Source organism: Juglans regia, chromosome 8, assembly GCF_001411555.2.
Source record: "Juglans regia cultivar Chandler chromosome 8, Walnut 2.0, whole genome shotgun sequence".
NCBI lineage: Eukaryota > Viridiplantae > Streptophyta > Magnoliopsida > Fagales > Juglandaceae > Juglans > Juglans regia.
In genome coordinates, this window is record NC_049908.1 from 6,127,866 (window position 1) to 6,155,848 (window position 27,983).

The following is a 27,983-nucleotide window of genomic DNA, read 5'->3' on the forward strand; positions in this document are numbered from 1 at the left end:
GTTATCATCTTACAACCAGAGGAGAGAGAGAGTATGGGCCTGGTGCGCATACGTACGATGACGTGGCCCAATGTGTCGTGGGTCCTGCTCTGATGTGTGTCTTGTCATTTTCTTGATAAGAATAGATATGATACGCATAGGCGCGTATTGTGGGTGTAGTTATTTTAAAATAAATTTTATATTTATTTAATTTATTTTAAAATGATTAGACAACGTTTATATATTATTTCTCAAAAATAGATTATTTAGAGCAATTGTAGTTGCAGAGAATTAGTGAAATTGAGTGATTTAGATTTAGAGGTGAATTAAAATAATTTATGAATAATAAAATAAAATAAAAATAAAATTATTTATTATATTTTATATAAAAATTTAAAAAAATTATTTTAAAATTTTAAAATTTTAAATTTTAAATTATATTTTATATGATAATTTAATAAAATTATAATAATAAAATGATATGACCTGAAGTGACCTTAACATCTAGCTAGAGTTTGGTCACTAAGTACAAAATACATCAATTATCAAACTAGCATAAAGTAAAAAATAATCAACTATCAAACTAGCTAAATTAACGTTAATTTTGCTATTGATCATTTGGGCCGGTTAAATATGATCAGTGCTATTTATTTTTTATTATTATTTTATTACAAATGTTTTAGGATATCGGTTATGTTTTATTATTAATCTAATTTTAAATTAAATTTAATATTTAAATATTTAATTTTTAAATTTTTAAATTATTAAATTTATCACAACTTAAAATTTCTTTATACGTAAAATTCACAATCTTTATCAACTCAACACTCCTCTATACGTAGAATTTATAATATTTTTTAACTTTTTATAAATATATCTAAACTTATCTTAATATTTAAATTCATCTTAAGTGAATTTTGTAAAACTCATTCCACCATTTTACTTTATTATTATTTATAAAAAAAATTTAACTCATCTCAATTCAACTCAACGTCTAAACAGAAACTAATCTTTTTAGCGACTGAAACCATTTAATTGGACAGCAAACGTGAATTATTTGAACTCCACGATTCCATCCCAAATCAAAATCTAAACTTTTTTTTTTCACTTGACTCACAAAAATCTATAATGCCCATTTCATAAAACTCTTTTTTTTTTTTTTTTGCACTTGTAAGTTGTTGTATTTTAATTTGTGTGAATTTTTAAAAATGAATAAATATCTCAATTTTTGTGAGAATAAAAAAATATAAAAAAACATAAAAATAATTTTTTAATGAAATAGAGATCAATTGAGAGAGTTTGTTATTTGTTGTTTATGAAAAGGGCTAGCTATAATGAAAAAACTGAATTCTCTAGCTAAATTTTGATAAAAATTTAGCCACTTCACTATAAATATGCTCTTATTAGATTAAAATTATAACAAGAAGAGGTGGGATTTTCAAAACACCCTCCCCCCAAATAAATATTCTATGTCAATAAATAAATTAAGACTTCATTTGGATGTTGAGACGATCTCAACCAATTTTAGATTTTCATCTCATCTCATGATCTATTCTCAACATCTAAACACCATTCAAATATAAACATTTTTCAAATTTAAATTTTTAGTTTTTTAACTTTTTTATTTAATCATTACAATTTTTTAAAACTTTTAAATAAACACAAAAATCAATTCAACTTTTTCAAATCTTAAAACAAAAATTATATTAAAAAATTATATTTTAACTTTATAATTTTTTTATTCAACTTTTTTCTCTCATTTCTCAAATTCTCATAAAACATCTTAATTTAAACTATTTTACTACTATTTACATATTATTTTATTATTATTTATAGATTTCTCATATCATCTCAATCTTAGGACATATTTATGAGATGATATAATAAGTTTTAAAATAGTGATGAAATACTTTGAGTTAAGATTTTTTTTAGTTTTGAGAATTGAGAGATAAAAAAATTGAATAAAAATATTATAAAGTTAAATTTATTTTAAAATTTGAAAATTTTTTCTATTATTTTTTATATTTTGTTTGAAAGTTTAAAAAAATTATAATAATTAGATAAAAATGTTGAAAATTTCAAATTGAAAAGTATTTTATATCTGTGATGTTTGAGAAAGACGATTATGAAAAATTTTGAGATCGGATTCTCTCAATTCCACTTTCGGGTAAATTAAACACAAGTAGTCCCTTACAAATTAATTTGTAGTACCCTGAAATGAGATCTAAAAAGAGAGGAAAAACAATAAAGCAAGTACAGTCAAAGAAAACGAACACGAACAGGGCAGGAGACATGATCAAATCAAATTACTCTTTCTCTAGTCATGCTGATCATGATGTTCTTGCCCAAAAAAAAAACATGATATATGTGGCATGCAGCCGCGCGAGTGAGAAGGGATGCACGAGTGAGAAGGGGTGAAGAAAATAGAGTGACGATGATGACTATGCTTTGTCTTCAACGTTAAGCAAACTTAGATGGTCATCATCATCCGGCCACAAGGTCCCACATGTTTCACTCTTTTCCAATACATGTATAGATCCCTGTAATATGCTGTGTCGGCGTCGGCGGTGGAGTTGCTCATGTTGGTGTTTTAAGATTCGTGATCATGAAATTAATGATGTTAATTACATATAAAATGTTTTCAACTTGCAAGTGGGATACACTTCTCCAAGTAGCACTAATATTGTTAAGAATGATAAAAAGAATAAAATTATAATCAATCAAACACGACAAGATTTACGTGGTTTCATAATATGCTTACGTCTATAAAATTGTAAAAAAAATTTATTTAAATAAAAATAAAAAATAAAATGCGGCAGCGGCATAAAAATTTAATATAAGAGAAAATATACTTACAACTGTGAATTGCGTAATCGCCGCGTAATCGCTTTGAAAAAAATGAATAAAACATGAGACCCACATGAAAAAAATTAATTTTTTAATAGTGGATCTCACTCTTTTTCAAAACGATTACGCGGCGGTTACGCACTTCACGGTTGTATGTAGAATTACTCTTAATATAATATAAAATAAATCTTTAAGTAGTAGTTATCAAGATAAATAATAGTTACAGTAGTGAATGTGTAAATACTGTACAATCAATTTGAAAAAAATAAATAAATACATCCACATAAAAAAAATAATAAATTTTTAATAGTAAACTTTAAAATAACTGAACGACACTTACAGACTTTACGACTATATATAATATTCATCAAACTACCACAAAATGTCAAAAACAACCAAACTGTACAAAACGTAAAAAATACTTGATAGTAATTGATATAATAGAGTTATTAAATTGAGAGTGTTGACTCTCCTACTGTAAACTATATTATGTTTTATTTGTATTATATTGCATGTAAATATATATTGTATCACTTGTCAGAGTGTAGACTAATCAATACTGATAAACATCTTTAGTTTGATTTTGTATTAATAAAAATGATATTTGCAGTGCATCGCGCAATTTAAAAAATTAAATTTTTAATAATAAATTTAACTCTTTTTTAAGATGAGTCATGCTACGGTTTCGAATTTAGAATCTAAAAATTATCCCAAAAAGAGTAAAAAATTTTCTTTTTTTTTTCATATATTTTTTTAATCATTATAAATATTTTAAAAAAAATAAAAAAACTCACAACATCATTAAAAAATATTTTTTAATCATTCTGTAAAAAATGAAAAAAGTCCCATTCGGGATATTTTTTAGGTCCCGAATTCAGGACCCAAAGTATTTCTCTTTTAAGATGTGTGTATTGTATTTACATATTTTATAATTATATCTAAAATTATTATTTATCGTCAAAATAAATTGTTTATATTTCTCTCTAAATGATTGGATTTTTTTTATATAAAAATCTTACATCACACACATTTATCTAATTAATACGTAATTTGTCATTTTTATCATTTTGTACTAATGTTTAAATATGTAATTTATTTAAATAGAATGGTAAAAATAATAAATTATATATTGATTAAGTAAATGTATGTAGTTTAAGACTTTTAGCATTTTTCCAAATTATCGAAGAGACGCCACTCGAGCTAGCAGATAGGTCAAACACACACACGTGCCTGTGTGTGGACCTCTTGTTCATGTGCCATCCCTGCTTTCAGCACTCTCCCACCGGCATAAACTTGACAAAAAGACAATGCCCACAGTAACTTTCATCATATGCAACACACACACACACAAAACAAAATGGAAAGAAGATCGACCCCTATTTATTTAACAGAGAAAGAAACCTCAAGAACACACTCATGAATTTATCAAAAGGATTGACTTCATGATGAGTATAGACACGTACCCATCCAAGGAGATGGAAAAAATGCCCAACTTGAATTTAAGGACACAACTTAACCGACCTCATGATTCTAATGACACTATCTAATTCAATCGCCGTTTGTTTTTCATATTTGTTTTTTATCTTAAATTTTATCACGAGAACTGCTATATATACAAAAAGATTATATAAAAAAAAATTCACAAATTGATATGATTTTATAGAATACGTTAGATCTATTTTATAATAAAAATAATTTAACAATCTGACGTATCACATCAAGACACATCAGTTTATAAATTTATTGTTGTGTAATTCTTTTGTATCTAAAATATATATTTTCCTTTTGGGTTTATAGAAAACAAAAACACCACCAAAATAAAACGTAAGAGTGCATATATAATTGGGTAGCTCAACAACCTCTAACCCTCGTTCAAGGGGCACACAGAACTGTGTAATGGGTCAATAATTGTATAAAAAAAAAGATATAAAAAACTCCAATCATCAATACAAGAGCTATCTATTCCCCTGTGCATGTGGTCCTGTACCTTTGCTTCCTCCCACATGGGTTTTAAGTACATTTCACTCCTCCTGTCCCATACATCACATGAAAAACAGCAACTATAGTATATACTATAAAGATCTCGACATCATCACATACACAAAAACAATAAGATAAAACACTGTAACTCTCTTACTAAATAATGCAGACAAACACTGCATGCAGCTTCCTACTTATATTAACATTTTACAATGGCTTATGAAATTCTTGACATAGTTGTCCACTTGTCGTCACATACCATTTAAAAAATAAAAGAGCAGAAAAAAAAGAAGAAGAGATCAACCAATATAGCACAAACCCGGTAGAGGATGACTGAAAGGGAAACAAGTTCATCGGGAACGGGGATGAATCAGATCGTAGGAGTTTCTGCTTGATCTTGGAAGATAGACTATTGACTTTGATATTGCGCAAGTTCTCTTGCAAGAAGCATAAAGATTGATAATCCCAAAACGATCACTCAAGCTCCTAGATACCTTATTAGCTGCATTCCAAAGATTGCTGCTACTGTTTGATGATTTTTTATCATCAATATCCTTGGAGCACTCCACCATTGCAGCAAAGAATGGATCCCTTTGGAAAATCTGTCTAGAGTTATTCTTCTTCCGATCCCCAACATCTTCGGAGCTGACTCTCTTTGAGGTTGAATTGGTCGGTGGTGGCAATGGCAGAAGCTTTAACGAGGGTCCCCTTTTCATGGAGACTTGTTTCTTGGGAATTCCTGGTAGTTTTTCCCAAGAAAACGGGACACCGGAATATCTTAGGGGAGTGGCTGGGTTGAGCGGGGAATCATCAAGGAAATAAGAAGAAGCAAAGGAAGAAGAAGATAGTGAAGGTCGTGATGATGATGAGGAGGAAGAGGACGGAGTCCGGCGAGAGGATGTGTATTTTGTGGCCGGAAATGTGGTGTCACTCTCTTTGCTGACAAGTTGGGAACTGCCACTCAGAGTTGCTAAGGAATCCATGATCACTTTCTGGCTAGCAAAAGAGAAGAAGACTTGGCTTCGTAAAGTGACTTTTCTTTTTTCTTCTCCATCTTCTTTGCCTCTATATATAGAGATGTGTCACTCATTGCTCATAATCTTTGGACATTAGGAGTGAAAATATAATATTTACTAAACGACCCTACTCATCGATGTCAATTGTCAAGGAGCGAGGGGCTAGGGAGAAAAAACTGGAGATTGAAGGGACATTGTGATTGTACTAGTAGTGGACTCTTCTGCACATTATTATTGTAATTGAGTTGACTGGGTCATTCATTACACGTGTAGATCACCATATAATGTATACAGACAAAGTACTTCTATTTTTAAGATTTGCAAAGGTTTTGAGTTGAGATAAATTTAATAATTTAAAATTTTAATATTTAAATATTAGATTCAGTTTAAAATTAGACTTCAACTCAGTTCAGTATAAATTATAAAGAGTGACTAATGAGAGGTTTTGATTCAGATATGAGTTAAGATGGATTGAGATGATTTGGAAATAATTAAATAAAAGTTGAATTATTTATTAAATTTAGTGTGAAAATTTAAAAAAATTATTTTGAGATTTGAAAAAATTGAATTATTTATTATATTTCATGTGAGAATTTAAAAAAATTATAATAATAAAATGAGATGAATTGAGATAAATTTTGAATCAAAACCTCTCCTAAATTAAGTTGGATTAGAATCTACGGCCAATAAATGAGCATTCCAGTCTATTGCTTTGAAAGCTTTTTAACTAATATGTCACTTTTTGTATTTTGACTATCTTAACCACACATTAAATTAGTTATTTAACTCTTTATAACAATAAATATTATTCATTATTTTATTTTATCTATTTTTTTAATACTTGTATTTTCAGATCTAATGATGATACTTTATTCTTTAATCTAACGATAATTATATTTTATTTAATTACTATAATTTTTCGTAGATTTTTTTCAACATGCTTATTTTTGGGAATCTAACGGTCATGTATGTCATTCTATCTAATTGTATTTCAATTATATATTTTGTTCTTTTACCTTGTTTTGTTCATGAAAAATTCTTCAGTCGTAGTGTCATACAATCTTTGCATGTGTTATTTATATATTCGAGACTGACTAGAAAACTATACATGGACAATAAAAGATGATGTTTATCAGTATGCATTTAAAAAAGTGGATTAAAATAAAAGTAACATGAAAATATTTAAAAAATAGATATATAGAATGCACATAGACTTTATATATAATAAAGCGGCAAAAAAAAAATATAGTATACATTTTATCAAATGGAAAGAACAAAGTTTTTGAGTGTGAGAAATAACATTAAAAAAATAATTGCCTCAGTTAGTATACACTTAGTGCATATTTGGGATTGCGATGAGAAATATAACTTATAACTTTATGACTTATATCTTATAGTTTAAATAATAAGTTCTACTATTAAAATTTTATTTATTGTTTGGTAACCATGTGTTTAAAACACTTTCAAATATGTTATATTTGTTTGGAAACAAATTAAAATTTTTTTTTTTGATGTAGAAAAGACAATCATTTGATTTTTTACTGTTTGGTAACCATGTATTTAAAATACTTTCAAATATATTACATTTGTTTAATATTTTTTGATGTAGAAAAGATGATCATTTGATTTTTTTTTAATTATGATCATATTTTTGAAAATTTAAAAATTATAATTACCTTAAAATTATATGGATATTTTTGTCCATTGACAATTTTTTAAATATTCAAATTATGTTTCACATTATCCAAAAAAGCACGTTTGAGAAAATTATGTCTTTTCTCAAATGTACTTTTTAACTTAGTTGAGAATAATTTAATTTAAAGAACCTGTATTGTTATTTAAACATTTTTTAAAACTTCAAACACAACTCTAAACATTTCCCTACATTCGAAAGTGAAAATGGAACTCTTATGTAGGCCGCTACCCTGCCCCACATGGAGAGGGCCTAGCAGGGGCAGGGGGCGGGATGACCCCAGCGAGGCCCCGCCCCTCCCCCCGCTTCGCACCACATATATAATTTATTAAAAACTTCAAATTGTATTTAAGTCATTGTATTAAGTCTCATATTACTTAAGGATGATTATTGTATTGTCTTGATCTTTTATATAAATGTTGGCCTAAGAGGTCAAGACAATCCAAAATCTAACTCTAATGAGTTTAAGTTCTTTTTATATTTATAAATTTTAATTTATTATTTAAATTATATTATAATTTGGATCTAAAAAAATATTTTTAGACTAATTTTTTTTTTAAAACACAATGTATTAACCTGAGCGGGTGGGGCGGATGGAGTTTTTTTTTCCGGCAAGAGACGGGAAAAAAATCTCAACCCTCGCTTGATGCGGGGCGGGGTGCGGGGGAGGGTACCCCCGCCCGGTACCACGCGGGTATCACCCATACTCTTATTAGAAGCAATGAAAAGCGAACATCATCTGTCAAAATATCACATTATCTATGATTTCTGCGAATCCTAAGATATGTTTGCAGTTCAAGAATAAACATTCGAGAAGTTCTGGATCACGTCTCGCTCAGAAACAAACACAGCCTTATTAGTTACATGGAAAGACCAACGTCTCGTTTCAGTTTGGATAACCATTACAAACTTATTACGGACAGGGAAAAGCAGGACCTCGTACCCAAACACACAACACACACCCGTATCTCTGTTTTAATTCTACTACTAGCAACCGTGCTGGATTTGAAAGAAACGTTGAGAAGATCATCACCTCACCGCTCCTCCTCGTCGTCGTCGAGCTCAATTGGTTTTTTGACGCGTTTGCTTGCTTCCAGTCGAAGTTCATCTTCATTACAGAGGAGAAGAGACCGTGCCAACCAATTTCAAACAAACAAAGTGCAAGAAAGCAAAAGCGATAGAAATCCCCCCCTCCCCCCCCAAGCCCTCCCGCTCGCCATGGCAAAATTGGAGAGAGACCTTCAGTGCCAGTGCGTCGGAAGACTTGAAGTCGTTAAGCCCAAGCCCGTCGGATTCCTCTGTGGTTCTATCCCCGTTCCCACGGACAAATCCTTCCAGTCTTTCGATTCCTCCGCTCTCATCCCATCACCCCTAGCGTAATCTATCTCCCTCGATTTTCTTTAACTATTTCGGTTGAACTTTTTGCGATTGCAATTTTGTGTTTTTTAGCTCTAACAAAAGAAAAAAAATTGAATATTGTTTTTGGTTCTAATGAAAGAGTTAGCGCTCCTCGGTATCGGATGCTTCCGACGGAGACGGATCTCAATACGCCTCCAATTTTCTCCAAGTTTCCGGAAAAGTTTATTCCTATTGCTGCTGTGCAGTCCAAGGCTAATGGAGGTGCGCATTGATCCATTTTTTTTGTTGCAGATTGTAACGCATTGTAGTAGCTTGCATGGAAAAACTCATTCGATAATTTCGTTTTTGATACGTGTTGCAGTACTTTTTTTTACTTTGAATTTCCGTGCTTCCGGATTTTAGCGGTTCTTTGGGGGATACACACACAGGCCTTTGATCACAAAAATGTCACGTTTTGTGTTCGTTATGGATCTTCTTGCCATTGCACAGCATTAGATTATCTAATTAGATGGATTTCGCTCTTAGTTTCCAGAATTGATTTTGATATTTCACTACTCAGGATGCATTTATTGTGTTTCTGCTTGTAGATATCTGTTTGCGTAATTTCAAGGCTTGCTACCTTAATGAACATGTTTTTTTCTTGGATGTCCGTTCATAGAGTAATTATTAGATACTCCCGGCCCATCCCATCATAGGATGTCATCAATTAAAATTACTACTTAAATAAGCATTTAAATTACATGGCATGTTAATACTCCTTTAAAAGAATCTATAAACTGATGAATATCTAAAAATTAATAAACTCCAGAAACACTTCGCCACTGCATCCATGCAAAGTTTCCGTTTTCCCCTATGTCACCCGAACTTCTCCACTCTCTTTTTTGCTGGACATGTATAAGTATTTGGGATCCTGTTCTGATCTTACCTTTACCAAAACTATAGCCCAATTAGAGTTCACTAGTCTTGTTTACCCTTGATCTTTTGCTTCTTAATTTCCTCCCTTCAGTTTCAATTGCTTTTTTATTTCCTTTTTCTTTTTCCCCTTACGCTAACCTCTACATTCAAAACAATGTCTTAAATGAAGACATGAAAAATTCATGAGCCAAGGAGGTCTGAGACTTCTATATCGTCGCCTGGTTAATAGCATTTCTGCTATAAATCAATGGAGCTGACAATTTCCATCAGTGTACGTATCCTACTGGCTGTGTTTACTGGCCCCCAGTGGGACCCACAAAATGATGATCCTTTGAACTCAACTGATGTATAGTTTATATAGTATATTAAGGTATGTGTTTGGGGTTGCTTGGACCTTGCTAAAGTTTTCAGATAAGGAAGACTAGTTTGTAATGCTAAAGAGATTATTTCTTTGGAAATGCCTAGGGGCAATATGTCAACCGGGCCAGAAAGGTAGGAGCAGTTGCATGATCTAGTTTTGTTGTCAATTTAACTCACGCTGTTTGATGTTATGTTTTGAGTGGGTGGAGTCCATGACTCAATATTTCTTTGAGCTTCTTCAACTATTACTCTATATGCTCAAGTTTATCTTCCATGACTCTGGATGCACAGAGCCACGGGCTTCCCAACCATCTGGGTGGGCTATTTGAAATGATTATTGTTAGTTGCTAGGTGAGATTTTAATCAATGTCAAACTCAAAGATGGTTAGAAAATCTTAGTTCCTCACTTAAGCTCTTGCCACCGAGCCTTACTCTACTAATAGACGCAATGCAATCACATTTAGACTTTCAAGTTCTAGTTGGACTTTAAATCTGTAATGTTCTTAAGAAACATGCACATTCTCTGCCATCAACTTTGGTGTTCTCTATGAAATCAAGGGTCACACATCAGCTCTAGCTTTTGGCTCAATAACTTTTTCCCCCTTGCAGAAGCTAAATTTATGAGTTACCGATCTTTCTGGACGCTAAGAGTGTAGGTTCTTGTGAACTCAACTCTTTGTTGTTGCAGAATTTCTGCTCTTTAATCAATAATCATCCCATACCCTTGTTTTTAACGAAGAGATCCCATTCTCAGGATCAATCAATCATTATCATTATACCATAGTTATAAGCATATCAATCCTAGATACCTGAGTTGTTACTTGCTCATGCACCGGTTTTGGTCAGGAATGTGCTGATTCACAGAGCCAAGACCGAATATGTTTGAATGATGGGTACTTTCACATCCTATGTTCTGAAAAGGAGAAGGGACCTGTACCCTTTGTTGCAACTATTTGCTAGGGTGATCAATTAAGCAAGGGCCCAATTTAATCCTTCTTAGGTTCTTTTTTTTTTTTTTTTGGGGGGGGGGGGGGGGGTGGATGGGCTACAATTTGGTATGAGTCCCCTTTTTAGGTCACTGTATTGCCACACTAATGTAAACAAAATTTAGATAATGCTTTACTTCTTATTTGCTTCTTTGCTGAATCATTTGCACTGGTGCTCATGCTTGGCAGATTTACCTTGGGAAAGTGGTGCTGTTACATCAAATTTTTCTAGGAAATGTGAGGCCCTTGCAGTTTCTGGTTTGGTTGAGTATGGGGATGAGATAGATGTGATTGCTCCAGCTGACATTCTGAAGCAGATCTTTAAAATGCCATATTCTAAGGCACGATTATCAATTGCCGTTCATCGTGTTGGACAGACTCTTGTTCTAAATACTGGGTGGGTATTTGTCTACTGCCTTAATTTCATCCCATTAAATTTTTTCAAGATTTTTTTGTTGCAAAGGAATTCTAAGAGTGAATTGTCAGTGGATGGATATGATTGAAGTTTGTCTATCCATTTGACAATTCTTTAGAATTTCCACTCCCATAATTTTTTTAAAATGTTTAAAATGCAAGGCTATCTTTACCAATTGAAATTTGTCTGTACTAGTTGTAATCTATTTGAACCATGCGATCAATCAAATTTTAAGTACATTTAAACGACAATGACGTTAATTCTTGGGATTTCTTGCTCTTTGTGAATTAGATTCTCAAAAATAATAATTGTTGAGCATTGATTTTCTGAGAAATACTTAACAAAAAAATTCTACTACAAAATGAGCTGAATCTTTATGTCTATTCTATTTTATCAAGTTCAGGCCAGATGTTGAAGAGGGAGAAAAGTTGATTAGAAGACACAACAATCAGTCAAAATCTGCAGATTCTTTATTTTTGAATTTTGCCATGCATTCAGTTAGAATGGAGGCTTGTGATTGTCCTCCTACTCATCATGTCCCACCACAGAAGCAATCAAATTCTTGTGTTCTTCCTGGGGGAAATAGAACTCAATTTGCGGGGAAGTGCGATAGTGTTATTCCAGATGAAGGATCCAATAGTTGTTCCGAGTACCCTCAAGTCAAACAAGATAGCATCTTTTGGGGCAGTAAGAAGAATAAGAGAAACAAGGGGCGGGATCATGTCAAAAAGGCTTCACAAGTTGGCGAGAAGCCCAGGTGCTCAATGCAGGAGTCTGAAAAACATAGAAGAGTTGGAAATGATGGGTTTCGAAGGGTTTTATTTTGGCAGTTTCACAATTTCCGTATGCTTTTGGGCAGTGACTTGCTTCTGTTCAGTAATGAAAAATATGTTGCTGTCAGCTTGCATTTATGGGACGTTACACGACAGGTGGGCGTGAACTTTTGAAATTTTCCATGCTTGTGCTTATACTTTTTTTTTACGTTTTTCATCCATGTTTTGACAGGTCACTCCATTAACTTGGCTTGAAGCTTGGCTTGACAATGTTATGGCAAGTGTGCCTGAGTTGGCCATCTGTTATCATCAAAATGGCGTTGTTCAAGGTTATGAGCTTCTGAAAACAGATGATATATTTCTATTGAAAGGAATCTCTGAGGATGGAACTCCTGCTTTTTATCCTTATGTAATCCAGCAAAATGGCGTTTCTGTTTTGAGGTTCCTCCAAGATAACTGCAAGCAGGATCCTGGTGCTTATTGGGTACTGTTGTGATTTATATTCACTCTCTTTAAATGTGAACTACCTTCAAATAATGAATGCTAAACATGGATTTGATGCCCCGTAAGTCCAACTTGAATTTGCAAAAGCAATGTCTTCTTACATAAAATGATCTGAATCTGAATCAAATCGATCTATATACTCATCAGTTCTTAAGTGTTAGGAAAATAAACTTCAAACTAAATTTATTGAACCAACTTTATTTCCCAAGAGTAACAGTCGACTCAGAAGCTTGAATGATAATTTGATTTTTTTTATTTGATGCATTTGTAGCTTTTTTTTTTATAAGTAAGAAAATTTTATTAATCACGTAATTAGGCAGTTGTAGCTGATCCCCCAAGCATGTTTTTTAAATCTCTCTCTCTCTCTCTCTCTCTCTCTCTCTCTCACACACACACACACACGTTTTGCATACAGGGGTATTCTCTTTTTGAGTTCATAATGTGTATGTTTGATCTCAATTTCTTTTCCACCTATTTACTTTTAAATTGCCAGTGAACCTGTTATTTTTGTTCTACTTCAATTTCTGCAGCTTTATAAAAGTGCGGGGGAAGATGTAATTCAACTTTTTGATCTTTCTGTTATTCCCAAGAACCATTCCTCCGATGATTGTGATGATGCCTCAAGCTCCCTGCCTTCTCTATTGCAAAGGGGACGAAGTGATTCCTTGTATTCATTAGGGACTCTTCTGTACCGAATTGCTCACAGGCTTTCGTTTTCAATGGTGTGGAAGAGATATAACTATTTTTGTTCATATGTTGTCTTGTAGCCTCTAAGTAGCTCTCACTAATTATTGATGGTTTGCTGCAGGCTTCTAACAATAGGGCCAGATGTGTGAGGTTCTTCCAAAAATGTTTGGATTTTCTTGATGAGCCAGATCATCTGGTATGCTTCCTGAATTACTTTTAAGCTAACAATTGAACGCTTCTATGTTATTACTTTCATTTTAATTAGTTGAAGTACATGATATGTTTGCTCTTACAATTAATATTGTGCCAAACAGGTTGTACGTGCATGTGCTCATGAACAATTTGCAAGGCTCATTTTAAATTATGATGAAGAGCTGGATTTAACATCTGAATCTCTTCCTGTGGAATGCGAAGTTACAGTTATTGATGCCGAGGAAGAATCTTCGGACTTTGTAGGTGGTAATTCAGAATCAGTTGGGCATGAAAAGGTCTCCTCTTTAGTTGCGGAGGATAAACCATACGAGGACGGACAAAGTTTTCAAGATTTAGTATCAGAGACTTCTGTCAAGATGACGTTGGAGGCATATTTATCTGCTCCTGAAAAATTGATAGAAGCAGGTGACACGGAATTAACAGATCCAGGAGCTGTGACAAGTTCCAGTGGGAATGAAAGCTCTGCTTTGTGCAAGGTGTCACCAACACCAGTTCAAACTGTTGTTGATCCCATATCCTCTAAGTTAGCTGCAGTACATCATGTTTCTCAGGCTATCAAGTCTCTCAGATGGATGCGCCAACTGCAGAGCACTGAGCCACAGCTGGTGGGCAAAAGCGGTGGAACTAATGATGCACTGCCTTCGTCTACGAATTTTGCTGTTTGTGCATGTGGTGATGCTGACTGTATTGAAGTTTGTGACATTCGGGAATGGCTTCCAACATTAAAACTGGATCATAAGTTGTGGAAACTTGTTCTTTTGCTTGGAGAATCTTATTTGGCACTTGGTCAAGCTTATAAGGAGGATGACCAGTTGCATCAGGCATTAAAGGTGGTAGAATTGGCATGTTCTACTTACGGATCAATGCCTCAGCATCTTGAAGATACAAGGTTCATTTCTTCAATGATCAGTTGCTCATCATTGCAGAAGAAATTCAGCGAAAGAAATGAAAAGGCCAGATTATACGGTGGTGATGTGACGGATGAGAAATCCAGCTCCTCAGATGATTCTCTTACTTTTGAGCAATACTCTTCCACTTACCTCTTCTGGGCCAGGGTGTGGACGCTGGTTGGAGATGTTTATGTTGAGTTCCATGTGGTACATGGTAAAGAGATCTCAATGCACGCAGAGAGGAAATCCAATACTAGAGAGTTGAGAATCTCTTCTGAGGTGGTGAAGGAAGTTAAAAGGCTCAAGAAGCAGCTGGGCCAGTGTGGCCAGAATTGCAGCTCATGCTCCTTGGTAAATTGCAGCTGCCAGAGTGACAGGGCAAGCAGTGGTAGCAGTGCAAGCAGTAGCAATGCAGATATGCGCTCTGTAGGTTATGGCAGAAAACAGTCAAAGAAAGTTTATGCAAAGAGCACATCCTGCTCCCTTTTGGGAGACCCTGAAGATGGGCATGTTCATCACCGGATGGACAATACTAAGGCTTTTGATGGTGGGCATTTACAGCACAACGGAAATGATGAAAGCCTAAAAGAAGTTCCTTATACTGATAATGCTAATCTTGGGCTAAAATCTTTGGGAACTAATACTAAAAAAGTTGAGGGTTTTCTGGAGATGCATGATACAGGCTCCACAGTTGCCTCACAAACTGAAATGGCTTCTAGAGAAACACCCAAAGTGAAAAATGGTGGAATATTTAAGTACCTTGGGGGTCCTGTAGTCAAAGATGCAGAGCATAATCTTTTAACTGCCCTAACCTGTTATGAAGAAGCTACAAAGGCGCTGGGTGGATTTCCATCGGATTCAGCAGAGCTACAATCTGTAGTCAAGAAGAAAGGGTGGGTTTTTAATGAACTGGGTCGTAACAGGCTCGAAAGAAGAGAATTGAACAAAGCTGAAGTTGCTTTTGCAGATGCTATAAATGCATTCAGGGAAGTCTCAGATCACACCAACATTATATTAATTAATTGTAATTTGGGCCATGGCAGACGTGCATTGGCTGAAGAGATGGTATCAAAGATTGAAGATCTCAAAGTACATGCACTCTTCCATAATGCATACAACCAAGCATTGGAGACTGCTAAACTAGAATATACTGAATCACTGAGATATTACGGGGCAGCAAAGTCAGAACTGATGCTTGTTGCTGAAGGGGATGAATCTGTGACAAGTGCCTTGAGGAATGAGGTACAGACTCAGTTTGCGCATACATATCTGAGGCTTGGCATGCTCTTGGCAAAAGAAGATGTAACTGCAGAAGTTTTTGAAAATGGAGCCTTGGAAGGTAAATCTGTAGGTTATACCAATTCCAGTGACAGGAAAGCGAGGAAAGAATCAAGAAAGCATGAGATTTCAGCTAATGATGCCATACGGGTGGCACTGTCTGTGTATGAATCGCTAGGTGAATTGCGCAAACAGGAAGCTGCATATGCTTATTTTCAGCTGGCTTGCTACCAAAGGGATCGTTGTTTGAAATTTTTGGAGTCAGATCAGAAGAATAGCAACTTTTCTAAAGGTGAAAACAGCATTCTTCAACGGGTCAAGCAGTATGCTTCCTTGGCCGAGAGAAACTGGCACAGAGCCATAGATTTTTATGGCCCACAAACGCATCCCACCATGTACCTGACTATTCTCATAGAAAGATCAGCTCTTTCATTAACCCTTTTCGACTTTTTTCACTCAAATGCAGTATGTTCTTGGACTTCTCTACTTGTACAAAAATGTTCTTGGACTTCTCTATTTCTGGTCTGCTTAGCACTGTTACTAATATATTGCATTTGTTTTATAGATGCTGGAATCAGCTCTGTCTCGCATGCTTGAAGGACGTTATGTATCAGATAAGGATTCAGACTCTTTCAGAACAGACCATCCTGATACGCATGCAAAATTTTGGAGACAGTTGCAGATGCTTTTGAAGAAAATGTTGGCCGTGACAATTTCAGGAAGTGCAAACAAATCATCGCCAGTCTCTCAACCAAATCCAGTATCCTGTAGGTCTGGAGAAGCTGGAAAGCTCAGGGAGCTTTACAAAATGTCTCTCATGTCCACCGACATGAGTGAGTTGCATGCTATGCACACATTGTGGACATCATAATCAGAAATTTGACTCTTCAGTTCCTGGTTTTCAATATTGTCCATCTCAGGGAGAAAGTTCGCATGGGTTGTACACTTGTACTAAATATAGAGTAGAATGCTCTTTTTTCACTGTCTATATCATAGAGGAAAATTTGGGAGATGAAATTAACAACACTTGTAGATATTCATTTAAATCGACAGACTTGAGTAGCATATAGGGAAGTCATTTTATTTTTCTTCCCTTTTATTTGAGATTGTTAGTTAATTCTTTAATTCAGTCAAGTTTTCTTACTCCAAATTGGCTTTGAAGGTCTGGGGCGAGTATATTTGAAGGAAAAATTCTTCTCATCAATTACTATTTATTACTCCACATCACACATCTTAAGAAAAACACTCCCACACGGGAAAAATATATATATATATATATTTATATATAAATGTAGGGTGTGAAAATAAATAGTAGTTGATGAATAGCATTACTCATTTGCATCAAGATGACAAGATTGGTGGCAAATATTGCTAAATTAAGCCATCTAAATCTAAAGGGTGACGTTTCATTACTTGCAACTATAATATTTTTTAGAAAAATTTTATTTGCAGTTCTCAAATGGAGACTGAATATGCAAACCTTTCATTAAATAGAAAAAATTATTATTTTAATAAAGATATTATTGTAATTTTGAAAAAATTTAAAAATAAAATTAACTAGACTTGCAATGCAATTTTCAAATAGAAACTGTAAGTAATATTGCTCTATTTTTTAAGGGCATTTTGTGAGTGGTCTTTATTTCTTCGAACCATACATTATCTGTTCTCCAAAATGGCTCTAAAGATCATGATTTTGTATGCTAAGAAGATATGCTACCATAACTCTCCTAATTCTTAAACATTGATAATTCTAGTACTCTTTTCCTTTCCATTTGATTATATCTAGTGAATTAGATATATATATATATATATATATATAAACAAATAATATATATCATCAGGTGAAATGAACATAAACTTGCTAGCAAATGTTGTATTGATATGGAACCCAAATTTATTAGTAGCCATGCGCGCACCTTATTATAACATAAAGATTATTGGATGAAGAGCAATGACCAGCAAAACCTGACAACCCTACCCAACCCAATATTGCTCTCACTTATTTAATAAGCTTAATACGACACAGATCCAACTGCTATTTATTGAGGGAAAGTTGTCTGAGATATTTGAGAGCTTCCACCAGCTTTTCATGAGGGGGCGTTGCCTCTTTCACCGCAGGTATCTCACGCAGAGCTTTCAGCCAAGAAAATAACAATGGAGTCTTTTCTGTGTCTATAAACTTAAAACCAAGGACTTCTTCCTGAACCTCATGAGGGCCGAAGCAGGATACAACCATAATGTCCAGGAGTCCTACGCTCTCGTGGTTAATGGAGGATGGAATCCCCTCTGGAAAAATCTTCTTAATTCCCTCTTCGAACACCTTTAATTTATCAAGCAGTTCCTTGGTGACTTTCTGTTGTGCTTCTCCTTCGGATTTCATTACCGAGATCATTGTCTCAAACAACTGCATGGCAAGCAGCTACAAGCATTAGTTCTTGAACAGAAAGCTTGTAATTAGTATGGATCGGGTGAGCGAAACTTCGACACAAATTAAATAAAGATGCAAACATCTATATATGTAAAAAGGGCTGGAATTTAAGGTTGCTAGAATATATCAATCAATCTGACCTGTTGCTCGACAAAGCTAGCCCAAAAGCGAACTTGTGCTCTTTCATAGGGATCTCGTGGAAAAAGTGGAGGACCATTTTTCCAGGTTTCATCAATATATTCAAGGATGACAGACGACTCAACAATGGGTTTTCCATTATGAACAAGGATAGGAACCATTTTGTGAACGGGATTGTACTTCAGAAGCTGTGGGGATTTGTTCTTGATGTCTTCTTCCACATACTCATAAGGAATGCCTTTGATTTTGAGGGCCAACTCCACCCTCTTAACGTAGGAACTAAGCCATAATCCATGCACCGTAACTTTGTTTTCCTCAGCCATCTGATCTCTCTTTTTGCTTAATTTCTCTTAAATATTGGATACTGAAGTCCAACGTCGCACTTGATCAAGCTTTATATCTAGCACTTGCTGGTAAACTTCAACCTTGCATTTGATTGTCAAACTTTCTTGGGGACAAAGAAAATCAATGAATATTAAAATACAAGTACTCATTCGTCATGGATTACTTCAGCCTACCCATAAATTATAATTAATGAAAAGGAAATTAATGCAAGTACCCTTTTAGTTCTTCAAGTGGTGTATATATATTATATATATATGTCTTAAAATTGTTCCATTTATTTGAAGCTATCCCAAATTCTCATTGACCAAATCATGAATCTTGTTTTCCAAGAATGTTTGGGTAATTGGGTCCAACCATGTTCATATATATATACACACACACACACAATATTATATATACACACATGACACACACATATATCCTTTTGCATTTAAAAAGTACTAAATATTAACTGATCATATTATATAGTCTTCTAACACGGCATGCATGGGATAATTAATTCATTAATCCATGTGAAAGTTGAATTCCCTGTTTGGATTCAGAGATGGTTTCATATCATCTCATTGTTACAATTTTTTCAAATTTTCACACAAAATATAATAAACAATTCAATTTTTAAAAAAATAATATTATAATAATATTTTATTTAACTCATCTAAAACTATATCATCACATCTCACTATCCAAACCAATAATCCAATTATCAAAGTTAATTCATTATTTATTCAAAGGGAAGAAAAAACAATAAGGTAGCATGAATCATGATCCTAACAAAAAAGGCTTTATGCAAAGGGTAGTGCTACGGTTCGACACAATGTACAGATAATGGTCCCGATAAGCGTAGTTTTTCTTTATTTTTCATGCATTTTTTTAATTCTTTTAAACATTTAAAAAAAATTATAACATCATTAAAAAAATACTTCTTTTTTAATATTAAACATTTCCTTAAATATTAAGTAAAAAAAAATCAGATCCATTGTCGATCGAGACCCATAGTATTTTCCTTATACAAAATTGCGGGAATAATTGTTTTTTTCCATACTCAATTATATAATTGTCAACCCTAGCTTATAAATTGCTTGAAGACGTCAACCGTCATGTATTTATGCAGTAGTTTTATTTTATATGTATAGATAAATATATATTACTTTTAGATCAAAATTCCTTATAATTATTTATCTTAATTTATTTTTGTAATTAAAAGAAATAAAAGTATCTCACTATTTAAGGTTAAAGCCTACTTTCCAAAAACAATATCATATTAAACACTTTAAAATCGAAGATCATGGATATATCTCTCCTAAATCCTATTTATAAAAATACTTAAAGATAAATAATCATAAAAAAAAGTCTTTAATCTATTTTTCTAAGAAAATATTTTGTATTTATAATATATATATATATAATATGATATTATTTCTTATCACTCATTTATTATTATTTTTTATTTAATAGTTAAAGAAGTAATTATAAATTATATATTTTTTTAATGATTAAAAATATTAAAAAAAATTAGAAAAATTAATAAAAAAATAAAAATGTTAAAATAATAATAGTAGGATAATAAGTTATCATTATTCTTCTCTATATGTTTGTTTGTGTAATAATGGGGGTGGCCCACTCTATCTTTCATCCTGGATATGTCCTGTCCTCCGCCCCTCTCCCACCAATAAAACCAGCCCCCAGATTTACGTCTCAAATTCCCACCATCTTCCTTCTTTTTGACTAAAAAATTCAGAGTCTTTTTATAAAGAAAGAAGAATACGGAGGTAGGAAAAGCATTGCGTTAGTCGGGATAGCGACCGACGCCATTAGAGAAAACTGGTGTAAACAACAGTCTTTTTCTTTTCACCTTTTCTTTGATTCAGAATCAAGAATTGCAAAAAAGAAAGAGCGAATCGAAGAAACAGTGTCACGAAAATAGAGAGAGGTGGGGGATCCAAGTCTGAGAGAAGTAGAAAATAAAGAGACAAAAATAAGAGGCTGGGGCCATGAAGAAGCAGAGCACGGCATCACAATCGACGACTACAAAGCCTGCGACCACGGTGTTGCCTTATCAGACCCCAAGGCTGAGAGAACATTACCTTATTGGGAAGAAGCTGGGCCAAGGTCAGTTTGGGACCACCTACCTCTGTACCCACAAGTCCACGGATGCCCACTACGCCTGTAAGTCTATCCCCAAGAGAAAACTCCTATGCAAGGAAGACTACGACGATGTTTGGAGGGAGATTCAGATCATGCACCACCTCTCTGAGCACCCACATGTGGTACGGATCGAAGGGACTTATGAGGACTCGGTGTTCGTTCACTTAGTTATGGAGTTGTGCGCTGGGGGAGAGTTGTTTGATAGGATTGTGCAGAAAGGGCATTACAGTGAGAGAGAGGCGGTGAAGCTCATAAAGACTATTGTTGGAGTGGTGGAGTCTTGCCACTCCCTTGGGGTCATGCATAGGGATCTCAAGCCCGAGAATTTCTTGTTTGATAGTCCTGGTGACGATGCCAAGCTCAAGACCACCGATTTCGGCTTGTCTATATTCTACAAGCCAGGTTGGTTTCTGGGTTTCCTTCGTTTTTCTTGGTTTTCGTTGGAAGTGGTGGTTTGTATTTCTTTGCCTTTCTTTGGCTACCCCGGCGGTTGATAGGTACTTTTCAGTTTGCGTTCTCTCTTCATTGTTTATGAATTTGGTGGATTTTTAAACTATTCTGTCGTGGTTCCGATGGATGTTGAAGTGGACCTGTAGATTTTTATTAAATGTAGTAGTTAAACGTTTCTTGATTGCTTACTGAGATGATATCTGTGCTAATTTACTGTCTACATCTGGAAGTTGTTTCGATATTTCTCCCATATAATTTTTTTTTTTTGGGGATCTTCAGGCGGGGGTTTGCTAAACTTGTTAGACTGGACTATAGCCATTGGCATGAGTACATGTGGCGGAAATAAACAGTCTGGCGAATAGTATAATGATGCCAAAACCAATGGGTTACCTCACTGATTGAAGTCTTCAATTTTTTTTTTTGATAAGTAGTAAGAGAATTTTTATTAATAAGTAAGTAGGCATAGCCCAAGTAGTATACAAGCGCACCTAAATACAAGCTAGGGACTAGAGAAGGCTAAAGGCAAATCATGAAGATTATCTCCATTCAATACAAGAGCCTTAGCCCAAATGCACAAAGTACTAAAGGAAAACTCTCTAAGTTCTCTCATCGAGCATTTTCTATCTTCAAAGCGCCACCCATTTCTTTCCAACCATAAGCACCACATCAAACACTAATGAATCATCTTCCATATGGCAATGATGCGATGTCTCCCCTTAAAACCTTGCCAACATGCAAAAAGATCCACCACTTGCTTAGACATCACCCAAGCAATACCAGTCCTACCAAAAATCTCATTCCACAAAGTCTTAGCCACCTCACAATGAAGAAATAGATGGTCAACAGATTCACCATCTTTCTTACACATGAAGCACCAATCCGCGACAAATAATCCACTCTTTCTCAAATTATCCATGGTCAAAATTTTTTCAGGGGATACCAACCAACAGAAATATGCCACCTTACTAGGCACCTTAGATCTCCAAATGCATTTCCAGGGGTATTTAATGAATCCACAGCAGACTATCCTTCCCTTCCCTGAACAATCTTTATAGACGACATTCACTTCCCAGTCATGCACATTTCTAATAAATTGACATTCCATTGAAGATTATTATTTTAAAAAATAAAGGACTCAGCCACTGCAGCTTCTTGATCTCTAGCAATCCTAAAGAGGGAGGGATAAACATTCTTTAGAGCTTAATTCCCACACCCAAATATCATGCCAAAAATTAATCCTTGTCCCATCACCCACCTTGTATTTAAAATGATTGACAAATTCCCCCCAACCCATCCAAATAGACTTCCACAAACCCACCCCATACACTCCTCTAACTTTGTTGGAACACCAACTCCCCCACATCCTTTAACATTTAACATCAACAATATTTCTTCATAATGCATCCCTCTAAAGATGATACCTCCAAAGCCATTTCCCGAGAAGAGCTTTGTTGAAGAGCCTCAAATTTTGCACCCCTAATCCTCCACAAGAAACCAGTGAGCAAACCTTATTACAACTAAGCAAGTGAAACTTTCTTTCCTCCCCATTACCTCCCCACAAAAAATTTCGAAAAATCCTCTCTATTCTATTAGCCACCCCTGCAGGCAAAGGAAAAAGAGAAAGGAAATACATAGGAAGATCAGACAAATATAGCTTTTTCGAACCAGTCAATCTCCTCTCAATCTTCTCGATCACACCCTCCCAAATCATCAAAGATTTGTGAGGAGCGCCCAAAGGAAAGACCAAGATATCTCATAGGTAATGAGGCTACCTTACACCCCAAGATATTAGCCAAATCCAAAATATTCAAAACAGAGCCCACTGAAACAATTTCAGACTTAAGTCTTCAATTTTATGTACTTCTATGCAACATTGTGATTTTCCACGATTCTCAGATGGCAGGCTGGTCTTCAAATGGTCTTGTTTCGATGTGAATTGCTGGTTACTTTCACTAATGTTACTGTTTTCTTCCAGGAGAAGCTTTTCATGATGTAGTTGGAAGTCCTTATTACGTTGCACCTGAGGTTTTGAAAAAGCATTATGGACCTGAAGCAGATGTATGGAGTGCTGGTGTTATCCTATACATCTTACTAAGTGGAGTTCCACCTTTTTGGGCTGGTAGTCATCTTGATGAGCTAAGATATTTTATACTTTTTAGTTGTGGCTATATTGCTGACAGTTGTACTTTACTTTGCATCCATTAGTGCAACACCCCATTCCCTGGTCCTAATGTGACAATTATACCTGAGTTGTACCTATTTTGTCCAATTACTTGCAGAAACTGAAACAGGAATCTTTAGACAGATTTTACAAGGAAAATTAGACTTTGAATCTGCACCATGGCCTAGCATTTCAGAAAGTGCAAAAGATTTGATCAGAAAGATGCTTGAGAGGGACCCAACAAAAAGAATCTCTGCCCATGAAGTGCTATGTGAGTTTTTCATTCATGATATACTTGGTGCGCTGCTTGTAGAAATAGAAGTATCTGATGTCCTAGATTTTCTAGTGCTCTTGTATCTGAGTAAGCAATAACGACAAAGTTTGTGCGCAGGTCACCCATGGATTGTAGATGACACAGTTGCTCCAGACAAACCTCTGGGTTCTGCAGTTTTGTCACGGCTGAAGCAGTTCTCAGCAATGAATAAACTTAAAAAGATGGCTTTGCGGGTATATTTCTTTTCCCCCACAATACTTATTCCATTTACATTTTCAAAAGGATTTCTGTCTCAAAATATATTATCAAATGATCAAAAACTGAACTTTCTTTCTTTAAGTAATCAAGAGTTTTATTAGTGAAAGCAGTAAGCATAGCCCATGTATACAGGACATATACAAAAGATACATTTAAGTAGGACTAACTTCTGATACAAGAAAATCATGAGCACTTAGTCCATTAAAGTCTATCACAATTGCCTAGAGGAACCAAGAGTTAAAAAAAGAAAGTTTTAAGTTCGTCTATTCTCCACTCACGACCTTTGAAATTTGTATTGTTCTTTCCCTCCAAATGCTCCACAATATGCAAATAAGAACCATCTTCTATAATGCTACAATTTTTTTATCACACCCCTCTAGCTAGCTAGAAAGTCAACCAACCTTCTAGGCCTCACCCATGCTAAACCCACTCTACCACATAAGTAAGGTCCTTCGCAATCTCCTAGTAGACTATAGTAGTAGATGATATATAGTTTCACCATCCTTTTTGCACATACAACATCAGTCCACCACAATGATCCAATGTTTCTTTAGGTTATCAATGATAAAGATCTTTCCTAAGAAAACAGTCCAAACAAAGAAAGCTGCTTTTAGGTGCCTTTGTCTTCCAATATATTTCTCCAAGGAAATGGGTTAGTGTCTTGGATAGTGAGGGCTTGGTAGAATGAATGAACAGTGAGTTTCCCTTTTTGAGAAGGGCACCAAAGGACTTGATCACCTTCTCCAATTCTCACTCTTGTGGAGTAAAATAGACTAAGAAACTTTGAGAAGACATCAACATACCATTCTTGTACTGCTCTGGAAAAGCTGACCTTCCATTGGGGAGAGCCACTGGAAAACTCCAAAAGATCAACTATTGAGGCATCCTATGCCCGCGCAATCCCATACACTTCTGGAAAGACTTCCCTTTCAACCCGCATAACATCAAAATTGGATGACCAAATCTATGCATCACAGAAAAAGTATCATAATACACATGTCAAAGTACGTAATTTAGTCCCAACTTATCAAGTCTGCTGAATGAGTCTTTTTATGCCACTTGTCGCTCCCTATCAGGAGCCCGTTTCTCCATTTATCTATCCAGCATTCATTTTTACCATATAATTTTTTCTCACACCTGTATGAAATATAGATGAGTTAGATATTAACTTGTTTCCTTCGGGACTGAAGTGTGTCAAAGTTATGAAAATGCTCTTGTTTATTTTTTGTGTGTCCAGTGACATGAATATGAAGGCAGTTTCCACACTTTGCACCGCCCTTTGTATTATTAATATTTACAATTCTGTTTCTTAGTGGCCACTTCTTATTTGTCTCAGTATCTATGTAATCAATTCGTTCATTTTTGATTTGGAAAATCTCATTTTCAGGTCATAGCAGAAAGACTTTCAGAGGAAGAAATTGGTGGTCTGAAAGAGTTGTTCAAAATGATTGACACGGACAATAGTGGGACTATAACATTTGAGGAGCTTAAAGAGGGTTTGAAAAGAGTGGGCACTGAACTAATGGAATCTGAGATCAAGTCTCTGATGGAAGCGGTAAATTGATTGTCATAAACCCTGACTAGACAATAACTTAGTTTCACACTTATTCCACTTTATTTAATATATTATTTGTTATAATGTAAATGAATTGGTTTGGCAGGCTGATATAGACAACAGTGGATCAATAGACTATGGTGAGTTTCTGGCTGCTACTTTGCACGTGAATAAGATGGAGAGAGAGGAAAATCTGATAGCAGCGTTCTCCTATTTTGACAAAGATAGTAGTGGTTACATCACCATTGATGAGCTTCAACAAGCTTGCAAAGAGTTTGGTCTAGGTGATGTCCATCTAGATGACATGATCAAAGAAATTGATCAAGACAACGTAAGCGTCTCTGGTTACATTCATTCTTCATATTAAAACTTTCTTCCCATTCAAAATTCTTAGGCCGTTCATGGTTAACCTAATGTGTATCCTCAATAAAGATCATCATCATTACTTATCTATTATTTCATGCCTCTTTAAAGTATGAAATCTCTTCACTTTGATTTCTTTGATTCCAGAGTTTCTTTTGCTCAGAAATTATCTTGGCATCATTAAAAAAATATATGTTATTGCAGTTTCTTGTGGGATCAACGGCTGTGCCTTTACTAGTAGAAATCTTCACCTGATCTAAAATTCCAGGATTGCTTCATATGCTTAGAATTGTTTTATTAAATCAGCAAGGATGCAATTTGATATTTGCAGATTTTTTTTCTAGGAAAACAGCGTAGGAAGGGGTAACCGGAGAGTCTCTTTACCTACCTAGGTGTAACCAGAGTGCCACCTTACCTGCTGGGTTATCCAGCAAGTGCCTAGACAAGCCCATGACGTGGGAATGAGTGCAGGATATCTGCAGGCTCTCCCTTAAAACAGTTCAAGTTGTAGTCTAGCCTAGCCTCAGAAGGGCATAATGGTAGCAAACCAATGCGCAGGTGTAATGCGTGCAGGTCTCACCCCCCTTGCACTGTGCATGAGAATATCTAAATTATTTTTTTTCTGTTTCACATTTTCTTATAGAAAATAGTTGGAATTGATTTTTTTTTTTTCCAGTGACTTGTTGCTTTCTCACCGGCAGTAAGTATTTCTGTCACTAGAGGCCACAGCACTGTTGAAGTAGATTAATGATTCCTTTTTTCCTTGCAACCATGGTGTTGATGTAAATTTAACGTGAAGTATCCCCACTTGATGATATTCTTACAACGACTACCCTACCTTGAACTCTTTACATTATTACGTTATATTCATGACTCCTAATTTATATTGAATTGAATAGATCAGAACATAAAATACTCATATTACATAAAAACTTTTATACTAACCTTTATCACTTTTCCAGGATGGCCGTATAGATTTTGGGGAGTTTGCAGCAATGATGAGGACGGGAGATGGAGGAGTTGGGAGGAGCAGAACAATGAGAAGCAATTTGACCTTTAATTTGGCTGACGCCTTTGGTGTAAAAGCGACAACCCAAGATTAACCAAAATCAATTTACCTTTGTAGTTTCAAAAGGAATTATTTATGTTAATTGTAGTCTGCAGCAGCAGCTCCCTTTTTTTCTCTTTGGGTGAGAAGAATTTTCTATGAAAAAGCCAAGCGATTGAGTAGACAGAACAGCAGGGTTAACTAATACCCAAACCGAAAGTCATTTGGAATCTTGTTTACAACATAACCAAGAGTTACATGAACAACAAAAAGCTATCAGGATCTGGTAGTCCTCCAGTTTTCTGATCATTTTACCTGCAGTCAGAGATCGAAGTGCTACTACATACATGGTTGTCTGCTGAAATTCAAGAAGCAGCTTCATCGAAATTGATGTTCAACGTATGTACCAACATGGGTTTTGATGCTACGTTGTTGTGTAACCTCAGGCTCTGTTTTTGTTTTTTTTGACAAATTTTTTTTTACAACATTAGTTTGTCTTTTAGAACTCAACAATGGTTTTAACAAAACCTATCTTTTTTTAACATCCATCCATTGATCGGTGAAATGTACGAATTATTTGGGACCCAAAAACAGTTTTTGAAAAGGTGAGATGTGTAGCAAAGCAAGTTTCTGTAGCAACGATTATGATTAATGACATGAACAACCATTATGATGCATAAGTGGTTACTTGAACTACCACCAAGGTGGTAGCCCAGTTGGCAAAAGCTAAAGGATTGGTCTTCTCTCTCTTGTCTGAGGTCATAGGTTCAAAATTGATTGTATTAGTATAACTTGTGAACCAAAGCCTTGGAAGCCTTTGCATGCTACTAGTATCTTGGTGGGATTACAGTGACGGGCTACTCCATCCAGGATCAGTAGCTATGGTTCAAACCAAATATGTTGTAAGGAGTGAGCGCCCTTAT

At 34.8% G+C, this 27,983-nt stretch overlaps 4 protein-coding genes across 4 annotated transcripts; 2 read left to right on the forward strand and 2 right to left on the reverse strand.

Moving 5' to 3' along the window:
* Window positions 1–4,741: 4,741 nt before the first annotated feature.
* LOC109011842 lies at window positions 4,742–5,869 on the reverse strand. The gene has a single exon (XM_018993183.2). It carries the CDS (start codon window positions 5,787–5,789, stop codon window positions 5,157–5,159), a length of 633 nt encoding a protein of 210 aa, XP_018848728.1. The 5' UTR covers window positions 5,790–5,869; the 3' UTR covers window positions 4,742–5,156.
* A 2,670-nt stretch (window positions 5,870–8,539) lies between these two features.
* Window positions 8,540–17,039, forward strand: LOC109011805. The gene is made up of 9 exons (XM_018993144.2): window positions 8,540–8,891; window positions 9,014–9,135; window positions 11,325–11,532; window positions 11,954–12,479; window positions 12,556–12,807; window positions 13,358–13,549; window positions 13,636–13,710; window positions 13,829–16,360; window positions 16,461–17,039. Exons 1-9 carry the CDS (start codon window positions 8,734–8,736, stop codon window positions 16,764–16,766), a joined length of 4,371 nt encoding a protein of 1,456 aa, XP_018848689.1. The 5' UTR covers window positions 8,540–8,733; the 3' UTR covers window positions 16,767–17,039.
* A 703-nt stretch (window positions 17,040–17,742) lies between these two features.
* LOC109011808 (glutathione S-transferase U9-like) lies at window positions 17,743–18,858 on the reverse strand. Its single transcript, XM_018993146.2, has 2 exons — window positions 18,464–18,858; window positions 17,743–18,299 (listed from the first exon to the last, which is right to left on the reverse strand). Exons 1-2 carry the CDS (start codon window positions 18,782–18,784, stop codon window positions 17,931–17,933), a joined length of 690 nt encoding a protein of 229 aa, XP_018848691.2. The 5' UTR covers window positions 18,785–18,858; the 3' UTR covers window positions 17,743–17,930.
* Window positions 18,859–20,482: 1,624 nt separating this feature from the next.
* LOC109011806 (calcium-dependent protein kinase 11-like) lies at window positions 20,483–27,380 on the forward strand. Its single transcript, XM_018993145.2, has 7 exons — window positions 20,483–21,353; window positions 23,377–23,520; window positions 23,681–23,833; window positions 23,954–24,069; window positions 25,482–25,649; window positions 25,756–25,980; window positions 26,975–27,380. The coding sequence occupies exons 1-7, from the start codon at window positions 20,798–20,800 to the stop codon at window positions 27,113–27,115; spliced, it is 1,503 nt and encodes a 500-aa protein (XP_018848690.1). The 5' UTR covers window positions 20,483–20,797; the 3' UTR covers window positions 27,116–27,380.
* The last annotated feature ends 603 nt before the right edge of the window (window positions 27,381–27,983 follow it).